The sequence below is a fragment of the Carassius auratus genome, chromosome 9 (genome assembly GCF_003368295.1).
Source record: "Carassius auratus strain Wakin chromosome 9, ASM336829v1, whole genome shotgun sequence".
Lineage (NCBI taxonomy): Eukaryota > Metazoa > Chordata > Actinopteri > Cypriniformes > Cyprinidae > Carassius > Carassius auratus.
Window position 1 is genome coordinate 12,008,961 of NC_039251.1, and position 17,931 is coordinate 12,026,891.

At 37.6% G+C, this 17,931-nt stretch overlaps 1 protein-coding gene across 3 annotated transcripts in view; it reads left to right on the top strand.

Moving 5' to 3' along the window:
- Positions 1 to 17,931, top strand: part of erbb4b (erb-b2 receptor tyrosine kinase 4b) — a 287,765-nt gene that overhangs the window by 110,980 nt on the left and 158,854 nt on the right. For all 3 annotated transcript variants that reach the window (XM_026271454.1, XM_026271455.1, XM_026271456.1), the window contains exon 2: positions 16,274 to 16,425. In XM_026271454.1, coding sequence (XP_026127239.1) covers positions 16,274 to 16,425 — 152 coding nt within the window. The remainder of the gene's footprint in view (positions 1 to 16,273; positions 16,426 to 17,931) is intronic.

Below are 17,931 nucleotides of genomic sequence, written 5' to 3' on the forward strand. Positions count from 1 at the left end.
GTTTTATTTTGGAGTTTCTCCCTCCATCAGGTGTCCCCTCCCTCAAAAACATGCTAAGGTTATGCCCTTTCATTAAAACTGACTACAAAACAACCCGCGGTAGCAGCCCAAAATAGGCAACCATGACTTTCCCCTTAAAAACATACTACGGCTTGTGTAGTCACATGACTTCATCCAATCAGCGGCATAAGACAACATAAACCTCGAACACCATAGAACACCATTTTCCAGCCCTATTTTTACCTCCTAATTTTGTTTTTGACAGTAATTTAATCAAATTAATCAATATGTTGACTAACTGGCCAAATTTTGCCTAAAATGTTAGTTACTCTATACAGAAGTATTTTAAAATAGCAATTTTAATACGTGTTGTTTTATACATTATGGAATTTCCTAATTATGTTAGATACTTTCTATTATTTTTTTATTTTATATTACTACTTAAACTGCTCAATATTAAAGTATTTTAAAATGGTATTCTATATTGTATGTAAATATTATTTTAGATTTAATCATACTTTTAAATTCTGTAACTGATACATTGAATCCTCAGCTGCATAATCATTTGTACAGCTCTATACTAATACATTTCAGGCAAGTTTAAAGAAAGTTTTGCTTATAAAGGGAGGAAGTGCTTGAAATGGTTTAAAGAGTTGAGACTACATGATTTGTGTCTAGAATGGCAACTTTCTCGTTAGGTATCATGAGTCAGCCATCACTACAAAAACAGTGACATGCGGTTCTGTTTTTGCAGCAGCGGTCACACCGTGTGTCCCTACAGCCGGGATCAGGTATATTTCCGCTGAGACTCGGGCACAGACGTGCTATCTCTGTAATGACAGTGATAAAAGGTCAGAGCACATGTCAACCCACTTTAAAGAAATTGAGTTATAAAGACTGGCCAGTTGAAGCTCGTAGTCCTTCATTTTGTGTCATCCTCTGGCAGCCGTGTGAGCCTCAGATGTGAAGTGTCTGGGCTGGTATAATGAGAAACGGTGAGAGACAGAGTAGACAGCCCCCCACTTCGCAAAGCTCCGTCCCTGCCGCTCCGTCTCAAATCTTGTTTCCAAAGTCATCCTGCAGTTCTCTCTCGTAGTCTCTTCATTAGGGTGGATGGCAGATGGAGGGTCTGCTGAGCTTGAGCTTTATTCGTTGTGACTTGTTTTTCATTAGTGCCTAATTTGACGTCAGGAAGCATAACTGCCAGGAGCCAAGGGGTATATAACAATTATGGCACGCGCAGGTTAGACCCTCACGCTCTGCTTTCAGGTACACATGTGTTTGCTTCTAGAAGAGACTGAGGATTCATTAATGTTGGTGTGTTCAACAAGCAATCGTAAATGAGTGGAATTTGTTACAGATGTTATAGGTGTCAAGATCTTCATAATTTGTACATCATTAATCCGTTGTTTAAATGGAATCTGGACAAACTCATGGTTAGTACTCTGACACATTGAGCCATGGTGCTAATGTAGACCATGTAGGTTTGAGTCTGGCTTTCAAAAATGGTTTTCACTCAGTACAATATTTTTGTTTCCTTTTCCAATAAAAATAATGTTAACGAGACAAATTTACTTTAGGATATCAGACTGTGTGTATATATATATGTGTATATATATATATATATATATATATATATATATATATATATATAAAGAATACACAAATTTTATATATACAAAACTGATCTATATAAACCTTAGATCACACTGTGTCATTATTTATTTAGCAAAAATAAAAAAAAGATGGAAATGCCATGTGTGACAAAGTTAGGAAACCCTGTGATTCAATTGCCTGTAGATCCACTTTCAGCAGCAATAACTTGAGGCAATCATTTTCTGTATGATTTTATCAGTCTCTCACATCGTTCTGGAAGAATTCTGGCCCACTCTACAACGTTGCTCCAGTTTATTGAGGTTTGTGGGCATTTGTTTATGCACAGCTCTCACCACATGATTGAGCTCTGGACTTTGACTGGACTATTGCAGAATCTTGATTCTTTTCTTTTCAGCCTTTCTGTTGAAGATTTGCTGGTGTGCTTGGGATCATTGTCTTGCTGCATCACCCAATCCTTGCCAAGCTTTAGCTCTCAGACGGGTGACCTCACATTTGACTCTAGAATAGTTACGTATACAGAGGAGGTCATGGTGGATTCAGTGACTGTGAGGTGCCCAGATCCTGTGGCTACAAAACCAGCATGTGTGACTTTTGGTTTGAGGTGTTTGTGCTCATATGCTCTTTAGGTTTTCATCAAACATGCTACTCTGCATTATGGCCAAACATATCCACTCTGGTCTTGTCTGTTTAAAGGACATTGTTCTAGAAGTCTTTATTGTTTGTTCAGATGCAAATTTGCAAACCTAAACCATGCTGCCATGTTTTTGTTTTTTTATTAGAGAGAAAAAGCTTTCTTCTGACAAGCCTTCCAAACATGCCCTACTTGTCCCATATTTTTCTAACTGTACTGTCATTAACTTTATAATTTAACATGTTTACTGAGGCCTGTCGAGTCTGCAGTGAAGTTATTGGGTTTTCTGACATTTCTCTAAGTCTGGAGGAATTTCCTGAGATGTCCACTCCTGGGAGGATTGGTGTCTGTTTTGAATGTCTTCCACTCATTAATAAACTTCCTCACAGTAGAATGATGGACTTCAGATTGTTTAAAAAATGGCTGTATTACTCTTCCCAGACTGATGGCAGCAACAATTGCTGATGTCTTACCTCCTTGGTACTGTGTTAACACACACCTGAAGGCTCCAGACCAGAAAACTTCTTTTATAGAGGTGCTCACACTTGCTGATGATCCGTTAATCAAAGGTATTGTATAAGCATAGCCTGACTGCTACTTACCCTCTTAATTCTTATGTTAACAGTAAGTCTGTCCAAACTGTGTCACACATGGCTTTTCCATCTTTGCTTTATTTTTGTTAAATAAATAATGACATGGTGCAATATATCATGCCTTGTTGTTCATCTGAGGTTTTATTTTCCAAATTTTAAGACCTGCTAAGTACCAGATAACATTTTTAAAGTCCTGATACAGAAAACAATTAAATTAATAGGATGTCCTAACAATATAAATTGCATTTATTTATTTATTTGTAATCAATGCTTTGAATTTTCAGATTGCAGTACAACAAATTTAAACCTCTACATTTTTTTATTTATTTCACCCGATTTGACCTGTCGCAGATGCATCGTATCGACCAATATGCTGCCGATATGCCACTGATATGATTTTCTTTAAGATTTTTTTTTTTTTTAATGGTGTAATTATGTAGTTTGTCCAGCAGAGCACACTCCATTGTTTCATTGCTCCATAGATTGGCAACGACCAATCTGGCGATGCCGGAAGGCTACCAAAGCGCAGTGGTTAGTGTTTAAGAGTGCTTCTTGAGCTTGAGGGATCCCCAGAATTTGGTAGAAACCTGCCGCAACGTTCATGTATTGAATTGAATACTTTCAATTGTGAAAGGAGGTCTCTTATTCAGGCAGCAGCATTCAAGCATTGTCTTATTCGATCATAAATGCTCTGCGAAGTGGACTTCATATTATATTCTGCCATGATTCCAGTTCCAAGGGAATGAACACGGTACATAGAAAGGGCATTAAAGCGTGCAAGACATAAAACAAATATATTGTATTTGATTATAGAGGTACATCAAACTTCACACTTCTGTAGTATGTTGCATCTGTGTGTGTGAAGCAAGCAGCAACCTTCTTTCTCGTGAAACTGCAATTCATCGACTAGCTACTAGAGGTTGATAAAAACCCATATCGGTCAGAACTACTTTGAATCTTCTCTAATAGTTGCATATAAGTCCCTCAGTTGTCATCAGTGTGAAAAGATGGATTTCAAAATTATAGTCATTGTTGAAAATTAATTAATTAACTTTTATTTTATTTTCCACTTTGTACTCTAGCTCTGGTTCTAAATAGAAGTGGTAGAAAGGATAAAAGAAGGACAGAATCAGTAAACATTAGCGATAGTAGCACTGCTCCTCTGTTCTTCTGCTGTAGATACTGCAGGACAGCTCTACAGAGAGAAGGTTTTCTGCACTCCTGTCTCAGTTGATTGGGGCCAGATTGCACTGGGTTTTCTGTGTTCCTCTGCAAGGATAGGCTGCACATTTAAAGAATTCTACTTAAAGCACTTTTTTGACTGCAGGTTGTCATGTTTCCCCTTAACTAAACTCCAAGAGCTGAAGGGCTCATGGGTCAGAGGCAAGGCAGCTCTGACAGAGGCTTTGATAATAGAGAATGTGAACAGGTCTTGTGTAAAGGTGAGAAATTGACCAGTTTAATCAAATCCAGGTTTATTTTTGTTTAATTTAGTTTTTTAGATTCTTTTTTCACTCCCTGTAGTTTTCACTTCATGACTGTTAATTTTAATTACATTAATTTTATAATCTATTACAATATATTTTAAGTTTATATAATTAATATACGATATATATATATAAGTTACTATAGTTAGTTTTTTATAGTTTATTTTTTTCTATTTTAGGATTAGGTTATTTTGCTGTTTTTATTTTAGTTGTTGTTTTTAGTATTTTTGTGCTGCTTAAACAATTTACATAGCAGCATTTCTAATTTTAGTTTTTTTTTTATAAATGTAGACTTTACAATAGATTATGTATTTAACATTAAAAGAAAAGTATGTATCCACTGTATATATTTTTTTTTTTAGAAAATCTTGGAGTCAGTTAAGGAAAATGTTTCATTAGTTTTTGTTTTGATTTTTTGAGAACACAAGCTTTAAGTGTGATCTCAGCTGTTTCTCTGGCGGTGGAATCGAATGGAGATCAGTTAGTGCTTCTGCTTCTCAGATGAGGTTCTCCTGAGAATAGATTCCAGTGGTTTAATATGTTTCTGGTGGTGTTTCAGAATAAATAATTCCTTTGACTGTTTTCCAATTATGCAAGTTACCAAAATCTGTAATCAAATTGTTTAGTCCATTTGAATTTATATATAGTACAGTATAACAACAACTGTCTCATTTGTGTGAGTGTGTGTATGTGCATGTGTATGTGGTTTATGAGGACACAAATCTGTATAATGGCATGGGTATGACATAGGTATTACAGGGGTAGGTAAGTGTAAGGGTGATAGAAAATACTGTTTGTACATACAGTATTGTAACCATTACGCTTATGCAAAGTCCACATAAACCATAAAAACCAACTTGTGTATGTGTGTGTGTCTATGTGTCTCCTGAAGCACTTTAGGAAAAACATCTGAGATGCTTAAATGCTAGCTTACTGAGATGTCCAAAAGTCTCAGTTCTGGGTTAGTTTTCCTCTGGGGAATCTCAAAGTAGTTGTGCTGCCCTGGTTAAATGCACCAAGTGTCTGCAGGCAGAAAGCACAAGATATTAGCAAACAATGTGATGTTCAGCTCACTTTTATCGATCAAAGCAAGGCTGCCACTGTAAAATGTTTTGTACACCTGTGTGCTCTGAGGTCTTTGAAAGGCCTTGCTGTTGTGTCACCGTCAAAGACCGCACAGACTGAACCACTCTGTTCAGCTGCCAGCTGAGATCTGTAAGGCTATTCAATTACCTCAAACACCTCTGAGATCGATGGCTGTATTTCTTTCTCTTGGTGAGTTATGCTATTCATCTTGTATTAGTAGTGACACGGTCTTCCAAGAAATCAACACTGCTTTCATCTTCATTCACGTGTCCCAGGCGATGTATCGATTCCTGATAGGAAAACAGTGAAAGGGGAATAGAGCGAGAGGGAGGGTCAGTAAGACGGAAGGAAGACGAAAGTGTGAAAAGAAAGTGAAAACAGTCAGTTCTTGCCGTGGAAGTGGCTTCTGTGCCAGAAAAGAAGCCCTGGGCCTAATTTCCCATGGCTCCAGGCTCAGGGCTAATTTGTATAAGTGAGGAGAATGACCTCTTCGAAGATTAAACAATTAGCAGCTCCTGAGCTTTCAATAAACACAACCAGCGAGCCTCAGGAGGAGACGTCAAATTAGAGCCGGCCTGAAAGAACCTTAGAGATGTGTCCTATGTTTCTCCATTCTGACCTGGGTTGAGATAACACTTGAGAACACCTTAAACTCACAGGACCTTCTTGATTGAATTGTGCATAAGAGGTCTGAATTGGATTTGTTATTTTATTTTTATTTTTTTGCAGTAGAACTTAGTTACAAAGCTGACAATAGGGCTGAGCAAAAAATCGAATGCGATTTTCATGCGCATCTCATCAATAAAGATGCTCCTGTAATTAGAAGTATATCTCTAGCACATGCATTCAGGTCAGGGTTGCCAGGTTTTCACAATAAATCCTACCCAGTTGCTTCTCAAAACTAACCAAGCGTGTTTCCAGGAGGTTCCCCGATTAAAAATTGCTTCCCGGGGTTAAAATAGACGTTTTTTTGGCAGGGTCGCCTTGGTAAAATTCACATTTTAGGGGCTAAATATCACGTTATTGCTATTGGGTTCACTCCACAACCCGCGGACATGAAAAACAACCACAGATGTGGCAACACTGGTTGGCATTTACTACACAAAGCCGTAATTCACTAACAATCTACACAAAATCGCTTTCGAAGAATCGATTTTAAAATTGATTTTGTGTAGATTGTCAGTGAATTACGGCTTTGTGTAGTAAATGCATTCGATTTTTTGCACAGCCCTAGCCGACATTGTAGAAGTTAGAACTAGATTGAAACTCTTTTCACTCCGTTCCATTGTGTTCAATAGCATCCCCTTTCTGCACCACGTAGCCCATTTGTTCCGTTTCTCCCAAACAGACACAATTCATTAATAACTGGCCCGACATAGCTTTTACTGATGTTGCTGAGATGTAGTGGGTCTGTTCAACCTGCATTACTATCACCTACACATCCCTGCTGTAATTCAACTCCAAGGCTGAGTGTAAATGAGAGGGAATTGCCCGGGTATGTTTGGCGGGGATGTTTTGGCTGGGCTGTAATAACATGTCAAATTAGCATTTCTCCAATTCACCACGTACAAAGGCCAGGCTATAATTGCTTTAACCTGCAGCTTCTTCGTGGTGATGTGGTAATGAACACTTTCAAACAATAACAACACATCCATATTCCCTCAGCGGCTCTGTCCTTGTTTAAAGCGTGAAGCTAATTTATAGAGCTCAGGTTTGGCTGTTTCTGCATGAGATACAGATTGTATTGTCAAATTTCCATTTTCAGAATTCGTAACTGATTCGCTTGTTTGAGAAACTCCATGAATGTATAGTCTGGAAATTAAAGGTGAAGTTTGTAATTTATGGATCTCTAGTGGCACCAGATGACATTGCATACTTCTTGAGCGGACATAATAACTGTGCCTTAAGCAATTGTGTAGGTTTGAGTGAAAATATAGATTTTCCGGCTTAATGCTTAATTGTTAATTATTCCACTAACTAACCCACTCAATTGCATACATGAAAAGAACACTGTTGTAATGTTCCTAATTAGAAAATGCCTGTATCAACTGTTTCAAAATCATGTTTTGCTTGAATTGAGAGTGTGAGTTCACAGTCTGTATTAAATGTGTGTGCAAAAATTCCTCTATTGAGTTAGGGTTGAAAAAAGAAAAGATGTGTATAGTTTAATCTGATTCACAACCAGGTGATTCTTATGAACCAATTCTTTTTAGTGAATTAAAAACGTGCAGCACAAACAGCAAAGCCCATTTCACAAACAAATTATTCTTACGAAGTAGTTTGTTTAGTGAAATAAGATGATGCAGCATGAACATTGTAGCCTGATTCACGAATGATTGTTATGAGCCAATTCTTTTTAGTGAATCGAAAATGTGCAACATGAACAGTATAGCCCGATTCAAAAACAAATGAATCTTATGAGACATTTTATTTGGTGAATGAAGAACATGCAGCATGAACAGAGTAGCCCATTGATACCCAAGTGTTGTGTTTTGGGTTACCTTTTTTGAAACGTATTTGAAATCGATCAATTCAAGCCCATTCTTGGAAAACAATTGCAATTTTAATGCACCAAAATTATAAATTTCACTTTTAATATAAGAATAATAATAAAAAATTCAAGTAAGCTCAGATGTGAAAGTAGATCAAACCAGCATTATATTTGACGTCTCATAAACAGAAAACATAATCTGGAATGATGGTCACTAGTGGTACGGTAGTTTGTTTAGCATGCACAAATTTGTGATATCAAGGTACAACATAAAGCAAGGATCACTGTCCTAAGGGCCAAAATGTTGAGCTGTAATCTCAGAGGTAGTGTGAGTGGGGACCTGCATTGCCAAGCAATCTGAGAGAGCAGTATTTTCCCTTGATGGCTCAGATAGCTCATACTGTTAGCCCTGCTCTTCATCACACAGCCAACCCTTTTACCCACATTATATATTATATTCTACAGTTTGAATTTGTGCCCAGCCCTAATGTAAGTGTGGATTGCCCCCTCAGTTGAATTCTATTGCTGTTCCTTTCACGACTGCATTGGCTGAGTGTTTGTATATCTTTTTAAATGCCAACCACTTGCAGTTTACATTCCTCTGCGTAGCATTAAAACAAATTATAATCGATTCAAGGCATAATGAGCTAGACAGGCCTCCACAAATTAAAAGGAAACAGCCAACACCCAGAGCTCAGGCGTGTAAAGTCTCAGAGATGGAGTAATATTCTTCACTTTCAGGCTGCTAATGTCATCCCGCACTGGCTCTGCATGTTCATGATGGAAGAGGTCAGGGATACCGATGCGATCCCGCTTTCATTAAAGCGTTTGCGTAACCTCCAAACCCATTTGTCATGATGTCTTTTACACGTAAAGCTCACGGCTATGATATGAAACGGGCCTTCAGGCAGGTTGTGATGTATGCTAGAGTCATTCATCCATTTTCTGTCTTCTATTAGAAAGCGCAATGAGGGGAAATGGGAGTTTGCTGATTTTGGAATATTTGTCTTGAAGTCGTATGTTTTATTCCTGCAAGGTTTGAAAATTGAATCCCTTACATACCATGAATTAAAATTAGATTGGCCACACCCACAGAAAGTTGAATACACATAGACTTCATACAACACTACATTTGGCTTCATATTTATATTGGTATCATCCTGTTATATATTGATAATATTATTTTGAATGTATGTATTTCTTAAATTTGAATTGCGGTTGCTATTCAGATTCAGGAATTTATTTAGATTGAATTTAAAACGTGTTCTCTGTTCAATACTGAATGACGCAGAACACTGATAACTGAGATGATTACACTTCGCTCGTCTGTTTGAATGTGCCATGGTGACCGCTTTACTAGGTACAGATGGTTTCTTACAGGAACTTCAATGTAATAGAGATACAGACAATATATATATATGTAATTTTATTTTATTTTTTTATGCAGATGATGTCATTCGACCATGACAGGGCAAACAGATGAAATTAGAATTAGGGGGGAATAGAAATGTTATGTGGTCAGACCCCAGTTTTGCAAGCTGTAAGACAGATGAATAGAGAAATGAGTAGAACAGCCCACCCTGTCATGAGTGGTCAACAGTGACGGATCACAGAGATTAGTGTTACATCAAACAGCTCACCTAGTGCTGTGGGGGATGATTTGGTGACGATTTGGGGGGTTCTGTTTATCTAATTTTGAAGGCCAAGTAACCTAGTATAAATGAGAAGAGACATTTTTATTTGTTAGTTTCCGATTAGTGTTGCACAATTTTGTTTCATTTTGCTTTTTTTTTTTTTTTTTTTAGTTATTGTTTCTTTTGTTTTGTTTTGTTTTTGATGCCTTGTCATTTTATTGCTTTGGTTTATTCTTTTTTCTTCTCTAAATAGTGGAGCTTATATATATATATATATCATATGGCAACCGCCAAAGCTTTTATGTCAGTGAGGTTTGCATGTGTCATTCACATCACATTTTCTTATATATAAATCTAGTTGCTTTCTACAATGTGGTATTATAAAATATTGATTTTGTATATTCAACTTGGCCATGTGGAAAAACTTTTTCTGCATGAAATCCATTTCAGAATATTCTTGTTACCTTTGTCATATTTTCTAGGGAGCTAGGGAGCCACTAACATCTTTTAAGCAAAGAAGTTGGTCTGAAAGCTCCAAATAAGCATAGACGGGCCATTTATTCTTTCCCTGCCTCCTCCTCCTTCTCCTTATGAGTCCCATATTACAAACACACACACACACACACACACACACACACTCACACACACACAGGCATCCGATTCCTTTTCCCTTGTAGTAAAAGATGTCCCTTTCCCTCCCAGCTTTGGTGTACATTCTGTTCCTGAGAAAAATTAGCCAGAGAAATCCTTACTCCTTTATAATGACGGAAACTGAAGAGGGGGAGGAGCCGGAGGCTCAAGCCGCGGTAATTAATGAGGAGTGCTCGCTTACAAGATTAAGATTCATTTCACTGGCCACATGAAGGGATGAGACAGCCTCCCGCATGAAGGATACACCACAAAACTCCGAGCAGGCTGGGGGGTAATTGATGACGGGGGCGCCTCTGCTGAAAATGTGCTGTAAAAGCCATTAGGAAGGGTTTCAGTCACACCTGTCTGATGTCTGCACAGATAGCCAGCCCAAGAGAATGCAGAAAACAGAAGTGCTCTTCAGACACAAAGACGGTCTTTTGAAACCGAGTTCCTACCAGCTGTCAGCACATTTCTTGCACTCTCTAATTGCCAATGACCTAGTGCTCTGAAACTGTGAGAGTTGCCATACAGCAGCAAATTAAATGCCTTTGGTTGCGGCCTCCATGTGATGGGCCTGTGATAATACATATCCCTGCTATTAACGGATGACATGGATTTATGACTCTATCAACATCACCAAAAATAGTATTTGGGCCTCCGTGAGATGGGAAGATGGGGATATGGGCCTGTCCTTGGTTTAAGCAGTCTCTGTACCTCAGGATTTGTGGCTTTCCTCCGTCTTGTCCATGCAGGGAGACTCCTGAAAAGAATCTGGCTGTCAGAGAGGTCCTGCTGATCAGGTAAAATCAAGAGTCAGGTCAAATCAATCACCTTTATTTCTGTAGTGCTTTATACAGTACAGATTGTGTCAAAGCATCTTCACACCGGAAAACAGCAGAATCAATTATCGCAGCTTAAGTTGAAGACTGTGAAGCAGCTCTAAAAGACAGTAGTGTCATTATCTAGCTCAAATCAGTTAAGTGTTGGTTCTCCACAGATGAATCGTAGGGCTCCATGATGAATTGTTTTTCAGTTGTAATCACAACGTCTGATTCTCTTGATTTATTTAGCATAATTTCCTGTAATATTTGCCTGGTGGTTGTATAAGCAGTGTGCCATCTTTTTGTTCCATGATCATGCTGAAATATCATTTTATTTTATTTTATGTACATTAATTTAAATGATAATATATTATTGTTTCCATGGATAATAATAAAAAAAAATTAAATATAATTTTGTTTTATTTTTTTCTTCATGACTTAGTTGCATTATTTACAGAGGATTTTGGTAAATGTTAGATCTGTATTTATCTGTGTATGTGATATATAAGACCACATATTCAGAATATAAAAGCCACCTTAAAAAAACAAACAATCATATTACAAATGCGATTAAACAAATCAAATTCCCTTTGAATTCCTGTCAAAATAAGTTGCCTTTTAGGCTGGAAGTTTCCATCCTTATATATTCTTCTTTTCCAGAGGTATGTATTTTTCTCTGCCTGGTGTCAATGAGACAGCGTTTGGGATTATGAGGCATTGAATGCAGTCAGCACAGCTCATTCCAATGAGAACACTGTGAACTCACAGTACATTGTCTTCACATTTTGAGACCTAGAAAAGATGAAGGAGCCTGTTTGCTTTCAGACTGTGTTGTCTTTCTCCAGGACACACTGGAGGCCAGTGGTCAGGAGCAAATGGTCTGGGGACAGACTATATGGTGCAGAATGAAACATCCCTCTTAAAACAGCCCCACATCCATTTTCAGGAACACAAATACTGTGGGCTTAGATGTCTGGTTATCACTAGTATTTTTACTAGTATTTTTTCTTCTTCTTTTATTTACTAAGTATTTTCTTTTATTATGTTATTGTCCTTTTTATTTTTATTATATGCACAAGAAGAGCAGCCAAGGTGTTCTTAAAGAAATAAAAAAAGAAAAAAAAAAAGAAAAAAAGTGTTCCTTTGGCAGAAAGATAATCATAAGGGAACAACATGAGAGTGAGTAAACAATGACAGAACGATATTTTTTTAGTTAATTATTCTGAGTGAACATTTTTGGGTGAACTGCCATAATATGCTAATAAAAACAAAAACTTTGTCTGACAGCTAAACGGCATCCAGTCAAACCCAGTTTAAAATGTTTAACTCAAGTTTAATCTGAGCCCTCTGGTGAATCCGATACTATTTCCATGATCATTTCATGAGACATTTACTTGATGAATGGTCTCTCCGGGTGCTTCAGAGAGCAATAAACCTATTATTTATAGGTGCACAAGCTTTCGGACAATTGTTAATGTCACTGTGTCCTGACCTCACAGGCGAGTTCAAAGCTCCAGTGCTCAGTCGGCCGAGTCAGCCTGCTAAAGTGTTTATGATACTAATTTCAGCTGGTCCCATATGGAGAAGGCAGACCCGTAGACTAGTGACTGGGATGGTAGAGGACACGGTTACCGGACCGTAGCCCTGTCACGCAGAGATGCAATCATGACTGTCATTATTACCATTTAGTCCTTCACCAGATGCCCTCTTAACAGGCGAGCAAACCTGACTGATCGGCTCCTCTGATCTTCCAATCAGCTCACGTCCTCTAAGCCAATGCATTGACCATGTTTACCTCAGGAAGTGACATTTGCAACTTTATTTAGCTCAATGAGTTGCCGGCTATTGGCATGACCTTTTCTGCCATTGCTGTGGGTCCAATAAGCCTCAGAGACTCAGACTTCTCTTCTCGCTTATATCGGTGTTCAATAAACCCCCGTTCTTCATTGATGAAGTCATTTTCACAAAACTCATGAAATGCATCGACTAATAGAGGAGCGTTTAATTCCAATGAGAATATTTATAAATATACACGAGTGAAGTCGGAATTGATGAGAATTGAGGTTATGTTTATGGCAAGTTGTTTATTAGTGGGCATGATACATAAAATTGCTATTTTGTTTGTGTGCTGGCAAATGTTTTGGTCCCTTGTCAAACTGGATATCAAAAACAATTTTTAGAAGGTTTAATCCGGGTTAAGTCTAACACATTTGAGATGTTTCTCTGTGAGTAAATAATGATGGAATTTTTGTTTTTAATTATTTTTAAAAAAAAATTAGATTTCCAATCATGTGTCTTAAGTAAACATGCGCTTACTCTCCTGTTTAAATTCCCATTGGCTGCACCTTTCAGATGCAGCTTTACCGGTATCTTTCACAGTGATAAGGAAGTGCTTTATGTATTCCGGTCATGTTGAATATACTTACACACCTCCCTGACAAATGCAAGGCCTGCAGGAGTTAGAACTATGGGGGGGATGATAAACAGTTTTGTTTGTGTATCTGTGACTGAGTAAGGAGACAGAGCATTTTATTTCTTTGATGAAATGCATTAGACATGTGGTGGGATTGAATCAGGTATGCTTCAGCATGCTGTAGTAAGAAAACGAATTCATAAAGAACTAAATAAAAATGTTTCAAAGATACCCATTTTCAATCGCGATTTTTGTTTGTTTGTTTATAAAACTACAGAAGCTGCTAAGCAACATCAATCGTATGTTAAAGTAATTTATTTTAATAATATTTGTAATAATAATTTTTAATAAATATTTTAAGGTTTTAATATATGTATTGCTTAAGAGTTATATTTAATATATATAGTGCTTAAGAGTTGTTCAGGTTCTATTCTCTTACTGTGGAGGTCCACTTTTTCAAGCCTGTTCTTTGTGATAGAAATAATGCCACCTTTGGGGTTCAAAAATATTGACGCTCTGTTCCAAAACCTAGTGAGTTGCCTACATAGGCTGCATTTTAAGGCATCATGGACACAAAGCTTTGTGGACGTGTGAAGAAGGTTAGATGCTGTTAATATACTTACAACAATTCACTCAGTACCTAAACAAACAAACAAATAAATGATGTGTGTGTGTTATGTATTTTTGTGCTTATTGGAGTATTTTGTTAGTTGCATAACTAATGGCAGACTCAAAATAATACAAGACGGATCACTTATATTATTTTTCAGTGCTTCCTTAAATGTGGGATTTTTAGAGAGCTCACTAAGTTAAAAAAAAAGTGATAATCTTCGTTCATTGATTATAATATAAAATTCCGAATTAAGATTCATGCCTCAATCCATCATTTATGATCCCCCAAAAAGAAAAAGAAAGTACAAGACAGTTCAATCAAGCTGTAGTCAGAGGCATAAATTGGAGTGTTGTCTGTGTGCCAGTGAGGAGGTTTGCTGAGGGGCAGCATCTCCAGCACCAACATCATCTTCTTTATTGAAAAAGACAAATGAGGAGGTTTGTAGGCAGACGTGCTTCATTTTAACACCGTACTGTGGCCCATGGCAAAGTAGTGTGCAATCAATGAGTGTCAAGTATTCCCATAATGTCACATGATGTTTACCTGTGGTTTATTTACATACAATGAGTGTGTATAAAGAGCACATACAACACCTCTTCTAAAGATCAGGTAGTTAATAATCAGAAATACAATTTTGACATTTTTCCATTGTTTGATGAACTCTTAGCAGGTTTGTGGCGAAACGTGTTTTGTGGCTCAGTCTGTGATTTGAGTAAAGTATAGTTTGCCTCCCTTTTGATTTTGATGTTGGTGGCCTTTTTTTTTTTAAAGTGGGTTAGCTGTCAGATATGGTATAGAATGAAAACTCCCTAACAAAATTATATCCCACAATTCACCTATAATCTCACAACGGAGCCCCAAGGGTGCAATAAATGTTTATTACCTCGAAGCTTCTTTCATAATACCTCCTTGGCTCTAATGCATGTTAAGGGTTATTGAAAACACCTAAGTCTAACACCTGACCTCTTCTTATTTCAGATTCTCTTCAACTTATCTTTTTCTCAAAATGTCTATTTTTAGTAGGGGAACAAATCAGTTTTCTACTGATAATCTGAGGAAGACTGAACAGTTATGTGCTCGTCTCCATTACTAATAAAAACTTTAGAGCTTTAAAGTCTTTATACAAAATTACATACAATCAGAATTGATCATATTTACTTTCCTAAAATGCTTTAAGTATATATCTTTTTTTATCCTTAAAATGTTTAAACAAAGGAATAAATATTAATTTTGACCACTTTCAATGCAAAAGCACCATGAAAACAGGTTTTTCTATATGACCTGTGCACTGTATTTTAGAACTACTGAAATTAATTTGTGACATCTAGTGAAACTCTTCCCAGTATTTTCATTAGAGAAATGAAAATGTTGTGAACGAATCGTTCTTTCGAGGCAAAACTTTTCAATGAATCATTTGAGCTAGATCCCAAAACTGGTCTCAGGTTAATCATGAATCAAACTGATCTGAAGTTTAACTCAATGACTGATGGTTAACAGCAAAGAGGACCGTTTTCAAAATGTGACAGAAGGAAGAAAGTTGTATAGGGTAATGAAAAAAGTCGTATAGGGTAATGAAAAAACTTTGATTTGTGAGTCAAATATTCCTTTAAAATGAAAACTTGCTGATGTGGCCTAGAAAAAGTAGATTTATTCTACACAAAGCGGGGCTCCCCCTCATTCTGTGAGAGTGTGTTAATGAGCACATGATGAATAAGGTCTCTTTTGCTGCATGTTAAGAAACTAGCATAACATACATTACTCAAACAGCTGTAGCTGTTATATAAAGTATAATAGGAAGATGCATAGCTGCATTGTCAGTTAGTCTCATCATATGGTGTTGTAATGCATATGCTGACTCTCTTTCTCTCTCGGCCTGTCTTTCTGGCGGCCACATAGAGGGTGGCATGGGATAGGCGTGGATGTGCTCATGGATGTTGTGACAGTGGTTCAGTGAGGCATGAGAGAAGGGTTACAGTCTTGGCTCAAAGGCAATGGCAGCTGATGCAACAGATGGCAAATGTCTTTGATTGGTGCAAGGTGTCTGATGAGCAGAAATGGCTCTGTTTAATTACTTGTCAAGTTGTCCGTCTGGGGCTGGAGGCTCTTTGTCTGTCTTAGAGGCTTCTGGGACTCCAGGCCTGATTGAATTGCATTGCTGGATGGACTGAAGCGCCAAGCAGTTCCTGCATCTGTTGTTTGCACCATCCGAATTTAATTTCTCTCTCTTGTTTTTTTTGTATTTTCCTTTCTGCAGTATGCCCTGGCACAGAGAATAAACTAAGTACTCTGTCAGACCTGGACCAGCAGTATCGAACCCTTCGTAAATACTATGAGAACTGTGAGGTGGTGATGGGTAACCTGGAGATCACCAGCATCGATCGCAGTCGTGACCTGTCCTTTCTTAGGGTAAGTACTCTGTGTGGGTTATTACAGGTCTCCACATGACGTCTCGATTTTGTATATTGTTGTTTTCCATAGTTTTGTTGTTGTTGTTCTGTGTCATATCGGAGTCAAAGTGTCAAGGTAACAATTACACCTAGTGACCATAAGTTATTTCTCTGAATTAGTTTGACATGGTTTAAATCTTGTTTTCTGAACTTAAATTATAAACATGCTAAATAAAAAATTAAACCTGCTAGTTTTTGTTCCATTACTGTCCACCACTAGATTCACAAATGAGGTGCATTAATTTCCTTCGCAATTGATCTTTCCCAGTTCAGTTCAACAAGATGTCTAATTTACTCTGCTAAAAGCCTTGATATACATGCAGCAAAGTTATTTTCATCCTTCACTTAAGATCACAAAAAGTGGCACAAAATTCCCAATCACACGGACTATTGAAATGAATGGAATACAACTGCAAAATTTCACAGAGCAATGGTAGATTTGACTGCACCTTTGCATAGGGCTGTGCAAAAAATCGAATGCGATTTTCATGCACATCTCATCAGTAAAGACGCTCCTTTAATTATTAGTATTATCTCCAGCACGTGTGTTCAGATCAGGGTTGCCAGGTTTTCACTACAAATCCTGCCCTGTTGCCTCTCAAAACTAGTCCAAAACTAAACGCAATTCCAGGAGGTTCCCAGATTGCTTCCCGGGGTTAATTATTATTTTTTTTTGGCATGGTTGTCTTGGTAATATCACGTTATTGGTATGGGGTTGCTTCGAACCGCGGACATGAAAAGCAATCGCAGACTTGGGAACACTGGTTCAGGTGGAGCGGCAGTTACTACACAGAGCCGTAGTCTACCGACAACTAACACAAAATCGCTTTCAAAATTGTCAAAATGTTAACCCCGGAAAGCAATTTTTTATCGGGGAACCTTCTGGGAACGCGATTGGGCTAGTATGGTCTAGTTTTGAGAAGCAACTGGGCAGGATTTGTTGTTGTTGCACAGCCCTACATTTGCAAAGGTTTTGCTATTTGGCACTTTGTTCAGGCACGTTTATTTATGTAGCACTTTATACAATAGATTGGTTGAAAACAAGCAGCTTTTTTTAATATTGATCATGAAAAAAGAGCATCAGAGTGAGAGCTGTAAGTGCATGGAATGAGAATTATTTGTTCACTTAAAAGATTAGAAAGTGGTTTGTTTGTGATTGAAACCCTGTCACCCCTCAACGCCCCATCACAATCTCCCACATTTCAGTTCATGCCATGATGAGGATAATGGGAAGTCATAGAAAGGTCAGGGATCTTTTCTTCAGGGACAACATAGTTATAAATATTGTGTGTTGAGACAAGACTCGTGAATGTTCCTGTACTTCCTCATGAACATGTTTCTGGCTAGTACATCCTTTGTCTAACCAATTTCAATTGATTTAATTTGACCTAATGGAAATGAAGGAGACCCTCATTAGGTGTGTTGTAGTTGAGATGTGTAGCTTAAAATAGGTTGGTTTTGGCAG